The following is a 20,183-nucleotide window of genomic DNA, read 5'->3' as shown; positions in this document are numbered from 1 at the left end:
CCATCCTAAAACCTGGCGCATTTAAATTGCGGAACAACTACGGCGCTTAAAGTAAATACAAGTACCAGATTGCACTCGTTTGGTAAATAAATGTATACGTGAGCAGTTATCCTACAGCAGGAAGCTACGCAGTGAGGTTTAATGCGAATCTACTTCTTAGTTGCGCTCTCCCATCGGGCTTGAATTATAGCACTGCCCCTCTGTGGAGGACTTTAAAGAGACGCCCTGAATGCTTGAGCACCATGTCAGCTTTATAGCTCGTGCCCTTTCTTTCGTAGCCCTTCCCGCAAGCTCGCGCTGGTCCCGCCCCTTTCCTCTCTTGAGCCCCACCCCTTAGCCGAAGGCGCCTCGGAGCTCTCACCTGTGTTGCGCCTCTCTCCCCGTGTTGGTCCGATAGGTTTCCGTAATGCAGGCTCCAGCCATCCCCGAGGAAGTGCTGCGTCTCCTGCAAGGTGAGCAAGGATTATGACCTTATGGGTGACAGGTCGTAACCTGGAGTGAGGTGTGGAAGGGCTGATTATTAGTTGAGTGTTTTTTTTTTTTTTTTTACCACGGTGATTTGGAGACGTTTGCCATAGGGTGATGAGGGGTCGTTATGTGGGAGGTGAGATGCCGTGCATTGTGACCAGCGATAACACTTTAAGGTAAACGCAGGGAATTATTTTACTTGCACGGTGGGACCCAGGTTGAGTGAGCGGGAGATGGGTTCTGTCGAAACCGATGACAGTGTTGACGCTTCCCCTCCCAACAGGGACACAAGCGCAAACACTTCAAAGAGAGAATGAATTACAGTGGTGAAATAAAATGTAAAATGCATAAAGTGCCACACCTTTGAACACAGAAAAGATGTAGAACTTACTGTAGAGAAAAAACACGAAGTTAGCGTTTTATAAAGCGTGCATTCCCACAGTGATGTATGATGCCGACGTTGCTTCAGATGGCATATATTCAAATGTATATGACCCCTCACGCTTAACAACACCCCAGCAGACCTTATGACGTACGCAGACTAACATAAAACACAAAGTTATTCCTGCACAGAAATCTTCGTGCACCCACGGGTGCAGAATACCAGCCAGAAGTCACCCAGGTACACAGCTGAACAGAGACGCAGGGGCCTACAGTTCAACTCAGTGTCGTGTATTCAGAGAATTCACGTATACCTACAGTACCACATAAAGCATGAATGAGGGGTATTCCATAGAAGATTTTAAGCTCGATAGAGGGATGTCTGGAAGGACAGATGTAGATTTCAAGTACATTTATGCACAGGAAATAGAATTCGAAGTGGAGAACACAGCAGAATTCGGATACCCATCCAGTCCCTAGCCTCTTCTGGGCATGTCCTTTCCCATCCAGTGATCAAAATATATAAAGTTTAGAACTGGACAACGAAACAGTCACCATGAACAGCAGGGGCTACGGTTATCTCGTTGTTTCTGTTACCTGGTCCTCTTCGGGTCTTACTAGGTACTCTCTCTCTCATTCTGTGAGGGCTTCTCAGATGGTTCCTGGTGAACCTAAACTTCCGTTTAGGATTACTTTGTTAGGTATCGCACATCTGAGAATGTCGAGAGAACTACTAAGTGATGTGACAGTTGAAAAAGAAAATACATCATTTTTAAAATGTCCCTTTCTCTTTGTGTTCCAGTTAAAACTCACTACCAAGCATCTTGTAATCTGGGAGAGGTTCGAAAAGATTCTTGGACAAGGGGGTGGAATCCAAAGACTGTGACAAGGAGGACTTGGAGTAATGGAGATTTTAATTGCTTGCATTGGAGCCCCTGGTACATTTAACATTCAGCTGAGCCCATGTGCTGAGGAAATCACACTCAAAGTGGAGAAAGAGTAGAATATCAATGCTTATTCAGTCATTGGCCTCTGATTGTAGAAATCTGCTCCATGGAGGGATGGAAGGATGTGTTGCATGCTGAACGTTTTAGGCACCCCAGAAGATTTCACTGGGCACCCAGGCTGCAACATGAAGACAACAGACTGGAGCCTCGTGACATCTCCATCAAATCTTACATAAAGTACATATTTGCAATAGACCGTCTTGCCAGGGAACGGTTGTTGATGTGGGCCTACACTTCTGGTTAGCACACATCCGAAAACATATGGTTTGGAATATTAATGGCTTTTATTATACACCACCCTCGTACAAAACGTATGTGCCAAAAAGAGACAACAGCAAACCTGAAAAAATGTATTCAGAGTAAAGAAAATAGCCACTATGTTAAATTGCTCCACATTGGCTATTGTTAATTATTACTAGCCATAAAATCTCTCCTGATGAGAGGTGATGTACAGAAGCTACACAACAGGAACCAATGCTGGGCGCAGCCCACTTTAACACAACCCATATTTGTATTGGGCTTTAATCGGGGTGATTGATAAACACCCTTGGAACTGATTCTATCTAGTGCAGTAAGCCACTGTGCCGGAAGACACAGCACAATGCCATATTTGCAACTATTCCCACCAGAATGCGTGATAAGATGCTCTTGTGATGATGACTTTGTTAACATTAGTAGGTTTGTGTATTGGTATGTATCCAGATAAACCTTGGAGTCTACGAGTGTCATAGCTTGAAAGCAGCAGACTCCATTCTTGAAACATATTTGCCTCTCAACCAGTTGGAAAGAAAGAAATCCTACTTACCACACAGGGGACTTTTACTTTTACTTTTATGTTTACATTTACATTTTTTGTGGCTGAATGATCACCTAGCCCTCATAAAGCCCATCCCAAAAAAGTAGTCAGACTCAAGTGTATTTCTTCTGTTTTGATAAGACTATTAAAAAAAAAAAAAAAAATGTAGGGAGGCTCAATTTACGTTCATAACGGTCCTGATAGTACCTCCCACATGTTATAGCCCATGTCCTTGACTCAGGCAGGGGGCCTGCCTTTTAGCATCTATACTCGAGTGTGGCACAGTAGCGTGAGCCCATTTGTTGGATGTGGGCACCCACCCATGATAAGGTAAGGTCACCACACTGAATGTGCCTTAAAATCATCATGTCCGCGCCACCATACTGCTGAGCACTTATGGCTGATGCACAGAGAATACCTGGTGCTCAGAGGACTGAGCCTTTCATCCCCTGCCCATGGGTCTGAAGGCTGTGCCTGGCATAGTAGAAAGTTAAGTCATCACCTGTGAATGGTGATAGGCCATAATCTGGGGAGGTTAATTTGCAATACCTTAGGGATGAGAAGGCATTATCTTGTGGAAGGGACGTACACGCCATCACCAAAGATTTATAAGGTGCCAATACCAGCAAGACAAGAGGGTGTATTACCTCTGCGGGATATTCCACACAGCCTCTGCGGCTGATTGGTGGATGGAAAGTGGAGCATTTATCCCTTCTCCACAGTATCTGCTATGCTGTGTAGATCATGGATTCGCACAGTCAACCCATGATATAATTTATTTAGGGTTTCTGTTTTCACTGGGGCATCAGCTGACTTGTTTGGATCTGCAGTATGTTAATCTAAAAAAAAAAGGTGATTAGTTGGACAAATAAAATGCATACGAAATGTATGTTGCCTATCAACTCCTGTACCATTAGGACGGGATCTACAATTTCATTCAAATTTTGTATTTTAACAAACCTTATCCAGAAAATAAAACAAAACACATGGTGCCTCAGATCTCCTTCTACTAGACGTGGATTATCTGACCCGTCTCTTTAGCAGTCCCATGTTCCGAAATTCTTTAGAGACCCGAGTGCTTGTGGAAAAGGAAAGAAATACGTAAAAAAAAAAAAAAATCTAACTCAGTAGTGTGTTTTGGTATATATCAGTCTAGCCTGTCCTGCAGTTTGTGTGTGTGTGTGTGCGTGTGTGGGGGTGGAGGGGCGAAGGGAGTTCACATGTGTGCCTTATAACAAATTAATTCACATTAATTAATTTGACCCCTGTTCGTAATAATTTGTGTTCTACTTTTATATTCATACGGTACTGCTTGGGGTTAAAAATATTTATTTGGTGTCTTTTGTCCACTCCTATGTAATAAATGATTTAAGTTAATTTAAAAATAGAATTTTCTGTGAAATTCTAGTTTATTGTGGGCTAAACTGTAGAATTTGATGTGGATGGTTGAGCAATATCACAGGTGTTTTTGTGAAGTACTAGCTGTATATTTGTTATTTTCACCACAGAACACCTTAGAAATTGATGTGTGTCTTTTTAGGTTGAGGTTGCAAGATCTTTGGCCTGTTTCAATCTATCTGTGGGCTTGTAACCATGCCAATGGCACGCCCATCACTATCACTCGTTCATGGTACTTGCCTTTCAAAAATCCTTTGCCATCATTGGTAAATGCTTTACGTTTGTTCCTACCCGGGGCGGTTTTGTTACTGCCTACAACACCGACCCTGTTACATGGATAATTGCACTTTTGCCGATTCATTTGACTGAAAGCAAACTTCTTTTTCCTTTTGTGTCTCTCCTTCCTGCTCATGGTAGCTGGGGCGCTTTGAATGGGTTCGCTTATGTCAACTGTTTTACTTTTCATTTTCAATTTATGGGTCAAGAGTAGTCCAGTTAGGAATATACAACTCTTAATAGCTCTAACTCAAGCAAACGTGTGACCCATTGCACTGCAAATATTTGTTTTCTCTGTGGTCATTGAAGGAATTAGTTGCATAAGTATTGACTTCTATTCTTATTAACTTCTAAACAGCAACTGTTAGCTGTCCAATTCTTCTAAGTTCACTTTGACTAAAATAAAATACATATTCAATAGAATATCAAACAAGGAGTGTACTCAAATGAGGACATCTATTCAAAGGTAACATCGTCATGCAAAAAGCTTATGTTTCAAGGCAGAGCATTTGTTCTAAAGATATAAAAATAGCCGAGTGATTTTGATTCAGAACAAAGCAAACAAATATGGACCATTGCTAACCTCATCTCTAATCGAATTGAGGTAGAGGTGTACCTTTATCCATATTGTAGAAGGCACAGAAAACAAATACAAGGAGTTTGTGTTGTATGTCACAAAAAAAGAAAATTGTTTTTTTCGGTCTTTATTCCAAAACTACTACTTCTACCCTATGGATAAAACAGCTTTTCTTCCCTCAGAGAGCTATCAAAGTCTTAATTCATAGATACTGCCTCTGCGCTCAAGCCTTCTACTCATGTCTGATCCAATACCGGTTAGCTTTTATTATTACGTGAACACAAAGCAACTGCTGGGTCATGAGGGATCTAATCCGTGAAAATGATTCCCTTACTATTTCATCCCGGATATGCGATGTGGGCCCAGCGCCTCTGCTCTTTTGTGGTGGATGTGAAATAGAAATCTACAGTACCACTGAAGATAACATTACTTGGACCTTTCGTCTTAATATCTATAAAACCAGCATTGTACAATCAGACTAAAAACATATTCCACTCTCTGGGTAAAACTAAAGATGTTATTTAATACCAGTTTGGAGAACTAATGACATTTCATTATGTTTACAACTTATATTTTATTACTACTGTTGTGAAATGCATGTATATTTTCTTCCACATATTTAAATACTGCAGGAAAAACCGTCAGCAAATATGTATGTTTGCAGAGACATATTCTGTAATATTGCTTATGATTTCCTCCCTGCCCCTTTCCTCAAAATGTAACCAGTTTTAAAATAAATGAGTGTGTAACCAAATGAGCAACAGCATATATCACCTGCCCACAGGTAACAACCCACAAACTTTCAGTCTTCTTTTTATGCGCGTTTTGATTGAATCCTATCTCAAAACCTACTCCCAACATTTCTAAAACCCTATACAAATTGACCTTGATTTTATAGCTAATGATTATTCTCTCTCCTTTTTCACTTAATGATACTCTCCTTACAGTCCACACTCTGCATGCCTTAATGCCTCTGTAGCCTACTCTGCCATGTCTGTTCGCCTTACTTTCTTCTATATTTCAGCAACCTAACTATACTGACAAATTGCAAATTTCCCTTCCGGTAACGAATCCTTACGATTGAACATCAAACGATCTCCTCCAGCTGACCTACTCAACCCATTTTCAGCTTGCATGAACTCTCACTTATAATCTCACTTTACTCCTACTAAGTTAGTCTACCACGAGGAAATGCTTCTTAACAATTTCCTGAGAACACGTCTAATCCACCAACCAAAAATATCTATTAACCACTGGATAAACTACCAACTTTGGTTTACAGAGTAGCATGTTACCTCCCATAAAGCACTTAAATGCCTCCGTCACAGTAGAGAGCATTATATAATTACAGTTCCAATATCACAATTAATGCCATTTCCAATAAATAAGAAATAGTTATATATTGCACTTTATATCTATGCCTCCTCATGGTGGACCGCCAGCGTCTAGAACTCAGTTTGTTCTGATAATCTAATTGTGTGATCTATTAAAAAAAACAAAAAAACAATGAATATGTCTGCTGTCAGTGCCATTACACACTTTGAAGTGACTATATGTATACAAAGTTCCCTCGAATTGGGGGGGGGGATCTGTTAATCTGTTAAGACTTTTAAAAAAATATGCAGCTTTTTATACTGCGGTCTATGGTAATAAAGAACGAGTTACTTACCTTCAGTAACGACTTTTCTGGTGGATACATTAGCTACCTGTGGATTCCTCACCTAATGAATACTCCCATGGCGCCAGCATTCAACGGAAATCTTCTTCCTAGTCTCTGCACGTCGACGAGGACGTCACTCTAGCCCACGCGACGCCGTCTGACGTCATACAGGCAATAAGAGGTCCTCGACGACGTGCCGACGTCAGTACCAACATTTTTTACGTGCATGAGAACAACAACCCAATGCAATGAAAGAGCCAGGCAATATCCCATAACATTGTAAAATACACAACATTGCAATAAAATGGTTGTAGATTTAATATAACTCTCTTTTTTTTTTTTTTAAAACAACAAATATATGTAAATCATGTATATACCCAAAAAAAATATATATATAAATATATACAAGTGTCCATATATACATCATCTATTGCAAACCTGAAGACCAAGAGGAGCGCACTCAAGGATTACTTGGTAAGACCAGAAAGGCAAGGGGGAGGCGGGTGGGACCGTGAGGAATCCACAGGTAGCTAATGTATCCACCAGAAAAGTCGTTACGGAAGGTAAGTAACTCGTTCTTCTGATGGATAAAACTACCTGTGGATTCCTCACCTAATGAATAGAGTCCCAAAGCAGTACCACTTCCGGTGGTGGCTGCCGAAATGGTCAAACCAAGAAATCCTGCAGCACTGACCGTGCAAAATGGCCGTCCCTTCTGACCTCAGAGTCCAAACAGTAATGTTTTGCAAAAGTGTGAAGGGACGACCAAGTTGCGGCCTTGCAGATGTCGACCACAGGAACACCTCTGGCCAAGGCCGAAGTGGCCGACTTAGCTCTGGTGGAATGAGCTCTAATGCCATCAGGAGGATCCTTCTTTGCCAAAGAGTAACAGATTTTAATGCAAAGAACAACCCACCTGGAGAGTGTTCTCTTGTGGACTGCCTTTCCTCTCCTCTTGCCCACGTATCCGATGAACAGCTGATCCTCCAGCCTGAAATCCTTTGTTCTATCAATGAAGAAGCTTAACGCCCTCTTTGGGTCCAAGCGATGTAGTCTCTCTTCCTCCTTTGGAGGATAGAACGTGGACAAAGTAATTGTCTGGGCCAAATGGAAGGGTGAAACAACCTTCGGGAGGAAAGCAGCCTTGGTCCTCAACACCACCTTATCCCCATAAAAAGTTGTATAAGGGGGTTTTACCGATAAGGCTTGCAACTCACTCACTCTCCTTGCAGATGTTATATCCACCAGGAAGACTGTTTTAATAACCAAATACCTTAAGGGGCAAGAATGCATAGGCTCAAAAGGGGACCCCATAAGGAAAGTGAGGACCAAGGACAAATCCCATTGAGGCATAACGAATGGTTTTGGAGGATATTTATTTAGAAGACCTTTCAAGAATCTGAGAACAATAGGGGATTTAAATAACGATGGTTGATATGGAAGACAAATGAAGGCTGACAGGGCAGACAAATAACCTTTAATGGTAGCCACTGCACAACCTTTCTGCGCTAGAGACAGAGCAAAAGACAAAACATCTGACAGATAAGCATGTAAGGGATCAATCTGTCTCTCTCCACACCACATAACAAATTTAGACCACCTATTAGCGTAGATAGATTTAGTGGAGTGTCGCCTGGCCGCTAATATAACATCCACTACATCAGGCGGGAGAGAGAAGGAACTCAGGTTGCCCCGTTCAATCTCCAGGCATGTAGGTGTAGACTCTGGAGGTTGGGGTGTAAAACCTGCCCCTGCGACTGCGAGAGGAGGTCTGCCCTGAGAGGGAGACGGAGCGGAGGGCATAGCGAGAGTTGGAGAAGGTCGGAGTACCACACCCTCCTTGGCCAATCCAGAGCTATTAAAATGACTTGGGCCCGGTCTTGGCGAATCTTCCTCAACACTCGAGAAATCAAGGGTATGGGGGGAAACGCGTAAAGCAACTGGTCGCACCAGGTTATCAGAAACGCGTCCCCCAATGCTCCCTGCACCGGATACTGGAGGCTGCAGAATAACGGACAATGCGCGTTCTCCCGAGTGGCAAACAGATCTATCCGAGGAAACCCCCACATCTGGAAGATTAAACAAACTTGATCTGGATGGAGACGCCACTCGTGGTCGGCTGAAAATTGGCGACTGAGACTGTCCGCACGTACATTCAAGACCCCGGCCAAATGATTTGCTACCAAGCAAATCTGATGGTCCTTTGCCCAGGACCATAGTCGAAGAGCTTCTCTGCAGAGAAGGTACGACCCTACTCCTCCCTGTTTGTTTATGTACCACATCGTGGGAGTATTGTCCGTCAGGACCTGTACCGACTGACCACGAAGGGAAGGGAGGAAGGCTTTGAGAGCCAGACGTACAGCCCGTAACTCTAACAGATTGATATGAAACATCTGTTCCTCTGGAGACCAAAGTCCTTTGATCTCCAGATCCCCCAGATGAGCTCCCCACCCTAGAGTGGAAGCATCCGTTATGACCGTGGCCACTGGTGGCGACTGCGCGAACGGTTTTCCTTGCGAAAGATTGTTGCTCCCAATCCACCACTTCAAGTCCACAGCAGCATCTCTGGAGATCTTGACCGCACCTTCTAGATCTCCCTTGTGTTGAGACCACTGCCTTCGGAGGCACCACTGAAGAGCCCTCATGTGCCAGCGAGCATGCGTGACCAACAGTATGCAGGAGGCAAACAGACGAGCAGACGAAGGACCTTGAGGACTGGAACTACCGCTCCATTTCGAAACATTGGAACCAATTCCTGAATATCTTGAACCCGCTGAGGCGGAGGAAAGGCTCGATTCAATGTTGTATCCAGTACTGCCCCTATGAACAGGGGGCGCTGAGAGGGCTCCAGGTGAGATTTGGGCACGTTCACCGAAAAGCCCAGGTCGAACAACAACTGGGTTGTTGACTGCAGATGATACGACACAAGCTCCGGGGACTTGGCTTTGATCAACCAGTCGTCCAAATAAGGGAATACTGCTATCCCCTTCCTTCTGAGCTCTGCCGCAACCACTGACATCACCTTCGTGAAGACTCGAGGTGCCGAAGTAAGACCAAACGGGAGGACCGCAAACTGATAGTGCTGCGAACCTACCACAAACCGGAGATACTTCCTGTGCGACTTGAGTATCGGGATATGAAAATAAGCATCCTGCAAGTCGACAGACACCATCCAATCTTCTTTGTTCAACGCCAAAAGCACCTGTGCTAGGGTCAGCATCTTGAACTTTTCCTGATTGAGGAACCAATTCAAGATCCTCAGATCCAGGATCGGTCTCAACCGACCATCTTTCTTGGGAATCAGGAAGTACCTTGAGTAACAACCTTGACCCCTTTCCTGCTCTGGAACCAACTCCACCGCGCCCTTTGAAAGGAGGACTTGAACCTCCTGTTCTAGCAACAGGAGGTGTTCTTCTGAACAATAAGATGGGCGGGGCGGGAGGGGGGGTGGAAACTCCCGAAAGGGAAGGGTGTAGCCTTTCTCCACAATACTGATAACCCAAGTGTCTGTTGTAATAGTCTCCCACTTGTGGAGAAAATGCCGTAATCTTCCCCCTACAGGAGAGGAGTGAGTGGGAAATGGTGGAAGCCTAAGGCTGCTTTCTCTGCTGCACCCCTCCAGAGGACGAGGAAGAGGCAGAGTGCTGTTGAGAGGCTCCTCTGGTGCGGGCCCTACCTCTCCCTCTAAATGATCTATAGGGGTGAGAAGAGGCGGCTTGCTGGAACCTCCCCCGAAAGGAAGAGGAGGAAGAGCCACGCCCAAATCCACGAAACCTCCTGAAAAACCTGGAAGAGGCAGAGGAAGAAGGAGCTTGCAGCCCTAACGATTTGGCTGTGGCCCTGCTCTCTTTAAATCGCTCCAAGGCCGGATCTGCCTTTGCTCCAAACAGTTTGTCCCCATCAAACGGGAGGTCTAATAGGGTCGACTGTACATCCGCAGAAAACCCTGAATTACGGAGCCAGGCCTGTCTCCTTGCCACCACAGCCGTGCCCATCGCCCTAGCCACCGAGTCGGTCGTGTCCAGTCCAGACTGGATAATCTGGGTTGCGGCAGCCTGGGCGTCTGAGACAACATCCAAGAGTCCCTGGGGAAGCTCCGTAAAAGAAGATGAAATATCATCCATAAGAGAATGGACATATCTCCCCAGAATGCAAGGTGCGTTGGTGGCCTTCAACGCCAAACTGCAAGAAGAAAATATTTTCTTGGATTGCGCATCCAGTTTTTTGGAGTCCCTGTCTCCTGGCACCGTCGGGAAGGATCCAGGCGCTGATTTTGATGAACAGGAGGCTTGCACCACCAAGCTCTCCGGCGTAGGGTGTCTTGAAAGAAAGCCAGGGTCAGATGGTGCAGCCCGATATCTCCTGGCCACAGCCCTATGAACTGCCGAGGAAGATACAGGCTTCTTCCACACCTCCAACACCGGATCAAGCAAAGCCTCATTAAACGGCAAGAGAGGCTCCGCCGCAGCAGAGGCCGGATGCAGCACCTCCGTCAATAAATTCTGCTTCGCCTCTGCCACCGGCAAAGGCAGGTCCAGAAAATTAGCCGCCTTCCTCACCACCGCGTGAAAGGTAGCAGCCTCCTCCGTATACTCCCCTGGAGATGAAAGGTCCCACTCAGGGGAAGTATCCAGCCCACTGGCCGTATCCAGATCATGCAGTCCATCACCCGAGTTCTCAACCTCTCCTTCCTCCAGGACTCGCTGGTACTCCTGCTCTTCCAACAGACGGAGAGCACGCCTCCTTGAATGTAGTCTCTGCTCAATGCGCGGAGTCGACATGGCCTCTGCCGAAGTCGAAGATCGGTGCCGATCTCCAGAAGCATCCGGCGCCGCAGGCAGCTTCGGCGCCGATGAAGGAACAAGACAAAGAGATCTTGGAGCCGATGGACCCACCGGAGTCACAGGACGAAATCCCGACGTCGACGGGATGGAAACATCCGGAGCCAATCCCTCTGAAGCCACCGGAGCGGCCACCGGCGCCGAGCCCACATTCCCAAAAGGGAGAAAGGGCATAAAGGGTGCCGGCCGAAGAGGCGCAGGATCACCCAATGAAAAGGCCAAAGGCCCCGAAGGACCAGCCGGAGCACCTCCTGGAGCCATCTGCTGAAAGATGGTATACATTGCATTCAGAAATGCGGTACTATCGGCTCCAGGGGCTGGAAAAGCCGGATACTGAGGTGCCTGGATCGAAGGCGACCCCAACGCCGGCCTCGACGTCCGCGACGCCGGAGACATCACAAGAGGCTGCATCACCTCAACCACAGACGCTTGTCCAGGCGAAGTCGGTGACGCCGGAGAGGGCAACGGCGTTGATGGATGCGGTGACCGTCGGACTGACCTACCAAGTCCTCCGACGCCGAGCCGAAGGCGACCTCGAACGAGTCTCCTTGCTTGAATGACGCCGTGAATCTCTACGGCGCCGGGAGTCCCGATGAGACCTTGACGAGGAAGACTTCTTGTGATGTTTTTCCTTTCTCTTCGACTTCGCCAGGAATAGTTTAGCCTCACGTTCCTTGAGGGCCTTCGGATTCATGTGCTGACATGAATCGCAAGTCACAACGTCGTGATCGGAGCTCAAGCACCAGAGACAGTCGGAGTGAGGATCTGTAACGGACATCTTGCCCCCACACTCTCGACAGGGCTTGAAACCCGACTTTCTCTGAGACATTGTTACCGCAGAAAAGAACTACGCAGCAGAAAACACACTGTAACCACTAAAGTAACAGTAGCTCCCTCGAAGATAACCGTTTCGAATGCACGGAAAAAAGGGAACTGACGTCGGCACGTCGTCGAGGACCTCTTATTGCCTGTATGACGTCAGACGGCGTCGCGTGGGCTAGAGTGACGTCCTCGTCGACGTGCAGAGACTAGGAAGAAGATTTCCATCGAATGCTGGCGCCATGGGAGTATTCATTAGGTGAGGAATCCACAGGTAGTTGTATCCATCAGAATTACTCTGTTTCTTAGTTTATATAACAGGATTAGGTGTAGCACTCGCCTGTATTTTTAAAAATCTTGCAAATAGTGCTGGGTATGATTTTACCACTGTTGATTAGTTTTAATCTGTATTTTGTGTAGGGATCTTTCTCATAACCTGTAACTGGCAAATTGGTCCCATGCAAAGCTGTGTCACCTCAGGAAATCTAGTCTGCGCTATATGAAACTTCTACTAATCAAGGTACCAGAATTGCAGTATTACAGTGGGTGAGGCGGTGGATAGACGCCATGCATACTAGGGTGGTAGGAAGATTATGACAGGGTGTTTTTGAGGTTCTCAGCAGCTGTAATGCATGAGAGCCAGTGGCGTAGCTAATGCAAGTAAGGTAAATGCCCTCCCCCAATACCTTAGTTTCTCAGTTAAAGAAAAACTATACAGTGGGTGTAGTGGGACCCTCACACGCACGGGCCCCGGTGCCACTGCTGGTACGAGTGCCCTGCAGCACTACTCCCCACTTGCCCCCACCATCGTTCCTCTGATGCATTCCAGCCAGCATCATCCCGTGGCCTCTCTGCCTGCAAAATACTACCCTCGTAACTTCTGATGGGCAGTTCCTTCTCCACCTTTGACGCTGATGCCTCTTTAGACAGCTCATTTCTGAGTCTGCCACCTTCCTTTAGCTCAGATCATACATCTGTTAGCTGACTGCCTTAAGTGGAAGGCCGCAGATCTTTCTCTGATGACGACGCTTGTTTGCTGACAAGTACAACAGGGCATGAATGGAGATTAATTGCATGTCACACAGTTCTGTTTTCAAACTTGCCATGTTTTTGCCTATCTGCATAATGTGGCCTATTCCCTAGCGAAGGAGGATTACTAACACGAAGGGTCCTTCTGTATTTTGAGAGCGCTGTCATAAAATGGACGTTGAGATACATTTTGACAATTGAGCGGTATTTCACTTGTAACAGACAATTGTGTAGCGCTTCAAACCAACCTAGGCGCTATGGCAAGTAACCGGAATATACAGTGCTCTCAGATGAAATGTTGTATCCTGCGTTCATGTGTAACTCATCAGTCTGTTTTTGCTTTGCATTTTGTGTAGCCCTGATCATAATTTTTTTAAATCAGGATACCCAGCTCCAGAGTGCAAAGCAGAAACCTGGACCGAATGGGCTAATGGCGCATGGCCCTGGGAAACATGAGCGCTGTGTGTGAAATTGAGTCAAAGGATTACAGTTTATTAAACCGACGTCTCGCTGAAGCTCAGCAGTCAATGAAGCACTGAAAAGCAATACATAGACGATGCATGCAGGAGGCCTATCTTGTCTACCAATTTTCTTCACTACGTAGAGATCGATTTACAAAGCTATTTACATTTGTACTTTTGTCTTAGGCGTGCAAGTTGACTTTTTATACAGTTTAATACAAGCATATGCCACAGAAATAAAAAGGAAAGAAGCACTGGCATAGCCAATGAAGGGGTGACTCCTCCTAAAGAGCGGAGGAGCCTCGCCTGCTGTGCGTGCAGCAGGCAAACACAAATAAATAAAATGGCATAATAGTGCCAGTTTATTGTGCCATGAGCTCGCATTGTGTACAGCACGAGTGTGAGGGCGGGGCTGAATCCTGCAATTGCCGAATGACTGCTGTCCCTTTCAGTGCACATGTCGGTTTAGCTGGCTATCTTGTTACGGCCAGCCCTACATGCGCACTGTAGACCCAGCAAACCCAGGGCTGTCAAACAGCCAGGGAATTGCTGGTACAGTCTCCCAGCCTAAAAATGAGAGCTGCTTTAGCCTGCACTCACCATTACTGGAGCTGCTCTCATGCTGAAAACAGTATGAGAGACCCTTGAGGATTGTGTAGTGTCGGCGACGGCCGGCACTACAATACCTTAAGAAAAGAGGCAGAGTCCGGCATTCGTTTTCTTTAGCCTGGGTGACCGGAGGTGCACACAAGTGTGCTGCGTGTTGACACGGATGTCTCTGTCTACAGTGGCTCAGCTGTTTCGTCACCCGGCCCTCCAAGCCCTTTTATTACCCGGGTCACATGACCACGGGTTAAACCAATATACACACCCTTCGCAGGGTGAAACACCACGAGGTGCGGAGGAGGAACACCTCCCCTCCGGCACCAAACACAGCTGGTAGTGCCTGGCACACAGTGTCATCACTGGCGAGACACTACATTCCTCCTAAAAATGGAAAAACAAACAACTTAGCACACCACAGAATATCACAAATTAAACATCCACCAGATGGTCACGAAGTCTGACTGAGGGGGCAGGATTCTGGCGCAAATTGTACCGGGTATTCTCGGCTCGCCCTGTGATTACTGATGAACCTGACACAGGGGATGACGGACCAGCTGACGCAGGCATAGGCGCAACACCAACTCCACTCTCAGCACAGCGTTCCTCAGAGCGCTCGCCAGCAGTAACCGATGATAGTTCGTCTTTGGATGCGTGAACATCCACATCCACTTGAGACCCTTCTGGACAGTTGAATTTCTTGAACAAAGATACGTTCCTGGTCACCACATTGTTGCCTCTTTGAGCCACAATCAACGACCCGAGTCGCTTAACAACCCTCCAGGGCACAGGATCGAAAGGCATGCGGAATTTGCTGCCTGAATTAGTGATTTTGAGCAGTACCTGATCTCCCACTTTCAGATCTGACATCCGGGCCCTTCGACGAAGGCTTGCCCACCGGTTGGTGGCAGATCGGCGTTCCTGGACTTGAACATGATCAATAGGATTGGGAACCGATGTCCGATAATGAGGTATGGAGTCCACAACCGGCCTCCCAAACACGATATGCCCTTGTGCCTTACCAGCTGTGGAGTGGAGAGTTTGACGATAATTTCTCAAGAAAGAACATATAGCATATTCACTCGGATGGCCACTGGCATGAGCGATGCGTAACACCTTGTTTAGCGTACGCATAAAGCGTTCAACTACACCATTTGCCTGGGGCCACCTCGGTGTGATCCTTCGGTGGCGAACACCAGACTTTTCAAAATAATCAGACAGCTCCTTGCTCTGAAACGGAGGCCCATTGTCAGTCTTGATCTCCGATATGAGGCCATGAGTAGCCATTATCTTTTCCAGACGAGGGATTACCACTTCCGCAGCGAGATCACTTCCACTTCAGGATATTTAGAAAAGTCATCAATAAGAACCAATGTGTGTCGTCCATCCGGAAGACTCCCGAAGTCCAGGCTGGCAGAAGTCTACGGAGAAGTTGGGCCAGGTTCAGTTTCCACAGGAGCGGGTCGATTTGACTCTCCTGACGCTTTACACCACTCACAGGTTTTTACCACTTCTTCCACTTGTTCATCCATGAGTGTGAACCACACTTTGGACCTTAATCGATTCTTTGTTTTCACCATACCTTGGTGTCCATTATGAGCCAATTGTATCACGTGGGATGTGAGCAGCGACGGGATTACCAAACGGCATCCTCTGAGGAGGCACCCATCCGTATCTACTGTCAACTCATCCCTCACATTGTACAAACTTCCCAAAATCTGTTGCGACAAAGAATTCAATGTGGGAATCTGTTTTTTTACTAAAAACCACTGATTACTCTGGATGGCACGGAATACCTTTTTGGAAACGCTCATTGCTGGCTGTAGCTTGAACAATTTCAGCTACGGAGAGAGGTCTCGGCCGGGACCGGTCAGAAATCAACCTGACATATTCTTCGGTTTCCTTGGCATCGTTAATCTCTTGACTGGAGGCAGCTCTGGGGTGTCTAGAAAGGTAATCTGCTGCATTGTCTGACCCCAGACGATACTCCAGCTGGCATTGATAGTCCTGCAGCTGGAGCATCCATTTTTCAATTCTTGGCGGAGGCTTCGAAGCAGTGCCATTAAACAGAGGTATGAGGGGCTTGTGGTCGGTAGTGACTAAGAATGGACGACCATACACATACATATGAAAGTGCTTACAGCCCCAGTGCACTGCAATGGCCTCCTTTTCAATCTGAGAGTACCTCTGCTCGGTGTCAGTCAGAGACCTGCTTGCGAACGCCACTGGCGACCAGTCTCCACAGCTCTGTCTCTGAAACAGTACCGCACCCAACCCTTTTGGGCCCACGTCCACTGTGACATTGGTGTCCTTCTGCGGGTCGAAGTACCTCAACGTGGTATCACTTGAAAGAGCACCCTTGACAGCTTCAAAAGCTTCCTGCTGAGCCGAAACCCACACCCAAGGCTCTGATGATTTCGTCAGAATTCGAAGTGGTTGTGTTAACGACGCCAAGTCTTGGATAAACCGGCCACAATAGTTACCCATCCCCAGAAAACTGCAAACTTCAGTCACACAGGTCGGGGAAGGAGCATCCTTAACATATTTTACCTTCATAGGGTCTGGAGCTACAACAGCAGCAGAAAAGACATAGCCAAAAAACGGAATGTGGTCCATAAGGAATTCACACTTCTGGCGATGGAGAGTGAGACCCGACTCTTGAATCCTCCGTAAGACATTGCGGAGCCGAGAGTGATGCTCTGCAACAGTGGGGGCGTGAATCAAGATATCGTCACTTACATTAATCGTGCCAGGCAGATCCCTCAAAAGTTCTTGTATGGTGTTTTGAAACACCTCTGCCACGCTGGATATTCCAAAACTCCAACGTCGGGACCTCCTCAAACCGACATGGGTGGAAAAGGTTGTTATATACCTCGACTCCTTCGACAGAACCAACTGATGATATCCTGAGCGTAAATCCAACTTGGAAAACCAACATGACCCATTCAGCTCCGCTATTATGTCATCTATGGTGGGTGTTAGATGTCTCTCCCTTTTTATTGCGGTGTTGGGAAGGCGCATGTCCACACATATGCAGACTTGTCCGGGTTGCTTTGGCTTGCGCGCAAACACTATGGGCGACCCCCAGGGGGTCGGTCCTGTAACATTCTTGATTATTCTAGCCTTCTCCAATTGTTCAAATTCCTTTTCTACTTGGGGCCTGAGGTGGAATGCTATTCTTCTGTGCCGGAGAGCCACTGGTTGGACGGTCTCATCAATAAGCAGCCTCACCTCCTTACCCTTGAGGCAACCAATCCCCTCAAATACCCCAGGATACTGGGCTAAGAGTTCGGTCACCGCTTCCTGATGTATCCCAAATGCAAAAGTGACAACCCCCAAGTCCTCCGCTGTCTGGCAGCCTAATAGCATTCCATGTCCATCTTCAAATACATATATCTTAGCACTAATTGCATTAGACTAATGTGCTACTGTTGCATGAAACATACCCTTTAGTGCTAACGGGGTATTCTGTCCATAGGCACACACTCTGACTTTTGTATTCGTGAGTGTCGGTAACGGGCTTATTTTCTTATATTCGTTGGCAGCGAGAATATTTATAGATGTCCCTGTATCGACAACAGCAAGAATGTCATGGGTATCCACCGTTATCTGGCATCTGGGTAATCTTTTTGACGACTGGGTTGTGTTCCCAATAGTAAACAGCAAATGAATGACATGCTCCTCAGCCTTGCAGTCATCCATGTCACTTCCTTGTTATGACTTACTGGTTGCGACATTCACTGCTCCTGTGCTAGTACGTGGCTTACCAGATCAACATACTCTCACGAAATGATTGAGCTTCCCACACCCTACACACTTCTTTCCTCTTGCCGGGCATTCCGTCGGTCGGTGTGGTTTGCCACCACAATACCCACATTGTCTAGGCTGTTGTCTTGGTATGCGCGGCTTTGTCTTTGTTGCGAGTGCAGCCACCTCATTCACGCCTCTTCTTTGATGGGCCTCTGCAGCGCGGCCTCCATGTGAGATGCCCTCGCCTTTGACAGCTCCTTAGTGTGTCCCATCATGAGAATGTCAGCTAATGACCTCCCTTATTCCTCCAGGATCCTCTCACGAAGTTTTATAGATGAACACCCCTGTATTACCTGCCCTCTTATTTCTTCCGCTTCATCTGCGAATCGACAGGTACTGGCCAGGCCACGCAGCCGCAAATGGAACAAGTCAGTGGATTCCTCCGGCTGTTGTCTTGCTTGTCTAAAAACGGACCGCTCATAGTCCGTGTTAGCCATTGGTTCAAAGTGTCTGTTCAGAGCAGCTATCAGGGTGTGATGTGTTTTGGGGGCGTCTTCTTGAAGATTTTTGGATATATTATAAATGTCCTTCCCCCCCCAGATGAATGATCATTGCCCTCTTCTGATCGTCCTCCACCTTTGTTGCCTCAAAAAACAACATGAGACTTGCCACCCAGTTTCTCCATTTTGGGGCTTGCACTGACTGGGCTCCTTCCTCCACAAACGGTTCAATGGGTGGTATGACAGACATGATGGACGACAGTGGGGCGTGTCTGTCAAACTAACGTGGACTTGGGGCAATATCACAGGGCAGTTTCTTTTTTTTTTTTTTTTTTTAAACCACCTTCAAACTGGTTGTAGCAGCACTCACTCAGATGGGTCCTTCTCCTCAGGCACGAGAGAATGTGTCACCATGTGTTGATCTGGGCTGGGGCAGCGCAGTTTACAGGCACCAGGGGCTTTAGGACGTTTCCTGCCCTAAGTATGTGTGCTGTGTCACTTCCCAGCAGTCAACCACCATCAACAGTTTTGTAGTCGCTGCCACATGTTTTTGGAAACAACCAAAAAAATAAAAATAACTCCAGATATAGCCCTCTTGTGCTTCTCAAAGCACTTGGCTGCCTGCCAGCTGGCCTGAACACTTGGCTGCCTGCCAGCTGGAGCAAAGCCTGAGCACTTGGCTGTTTGCCAGCTGGAAGAAAGCTACGTTAATTTCACTGTTGCCAGGCAACAGTACATATTCATAAATGCCCCCCCACAGCACGAGCACCGCACACGCTGCGGTTGCCGCGCGAGGGTTCCACACCCTCGTCGCCAAAAATGTAGTGTCGGCGACGGGCGGCACTACAATACCTTAAGAAAAGAGGCAGAGTCCGGCATTCGTTTTCTTTAGCCTCGGCGACCGGAGACGCACACAAGTATGCTGCGTGTAGACACGGATGTCTCTGTCTACCGCGGCTCAGCTGTGTCGTCACCCTGCCCTCCAAGCCCTTTTATTACCCGGGCCACATGACCACGGGTTAAACCAATAAACACACCCTTCGCAGGGTGAAACACCACGAGGTGCGGAGGAGGAACACCTCCCCTCCGGCACCAAACAGAGCTGCTAGTGCCTGGTGCACAGTGTCATCACTGCTGCGACACTACAGATTTGTTGGATTCCTGTACCACTGAGTGAGCAGGAAGGAAGTTCTTCCATTCCTACTCACGGACGCAGGGGAGCCACATATATGGCGACATACACGATTGTCTTCTTGGAGCTCTTCTGTCCATAACTCTTGTTTTCTGCTGTGCTGTAGGCAAGCAAAACGCTAGCAGACAGTGATTTACACCTCCTATGGACCCCTAGGCTTTTTCATGCATGACCTGCTGATCTCAGTAGAACTGAGTGTTATCAGACGTTATTGGGTGTTGTGTAATAAACAGAGCTGCCGACTTTGGGACTGAAGAACTTGGTGTGAGTCACAACGTAAACCAAATTAACTGAAACAAAATTACAAATGCTCATCTGTACTGGTTGAACTCCCTTTGGGTGAAGTGAATGCGCACAGGGAGAAAAGCCTACATTTAGAAAACTTGGATAGCAACAAAATAAAACAAGCAATAAACAGCATAGAA

General features: G+C 46.8%; 1 protein-coding gene across 2 annotated transcripts in view; it reads left to right on the top strand.

The window, feature by feature from the left end:
- Window positions 1-219: 219 nt before the first annotated feature.
- The window catches only part of SKAP1 (src kinase associated phosphoprotein 1), a 1,036,580-nt gene continuing 1,016,616 nt past the window's right edge, over window positions 220-20,183 (top strand). For both annotated transcript variants that reach the window (XM_069237544.1, XM_069237543.1), the window contains exon 1: window positions 220-452. In XM_069237544.1, the coding sequence (XP_069093645.1) occupies window positions 407-452 (46 nt within the window). In that variant the 5' untranslated portion in view covers window positions 220-406. The remainder of the gene's footprint in view (window positions 453-20,183) is intronic.

The sequence above is a fragment of the Pleurodeles waltl genome, chromosome 6 (genome assembly GCF_031143425.1).
Source record: "Pleurodeles waltl isolate 20211129_DDA chromosome 6, aPleWal1.hap1.20221129, whole genome shotgun sequence".
Taxonomy (NCBI): domain Eukaryota; kingdom Metazoa; phylum Chordata; class Amphibia; order Caudata; family Salamandridae; genus Pleurodeles; species Pleurodeles waltl.
This window is presented reverse-complemented; position numbering and strand designations above follow the sequence as displayed.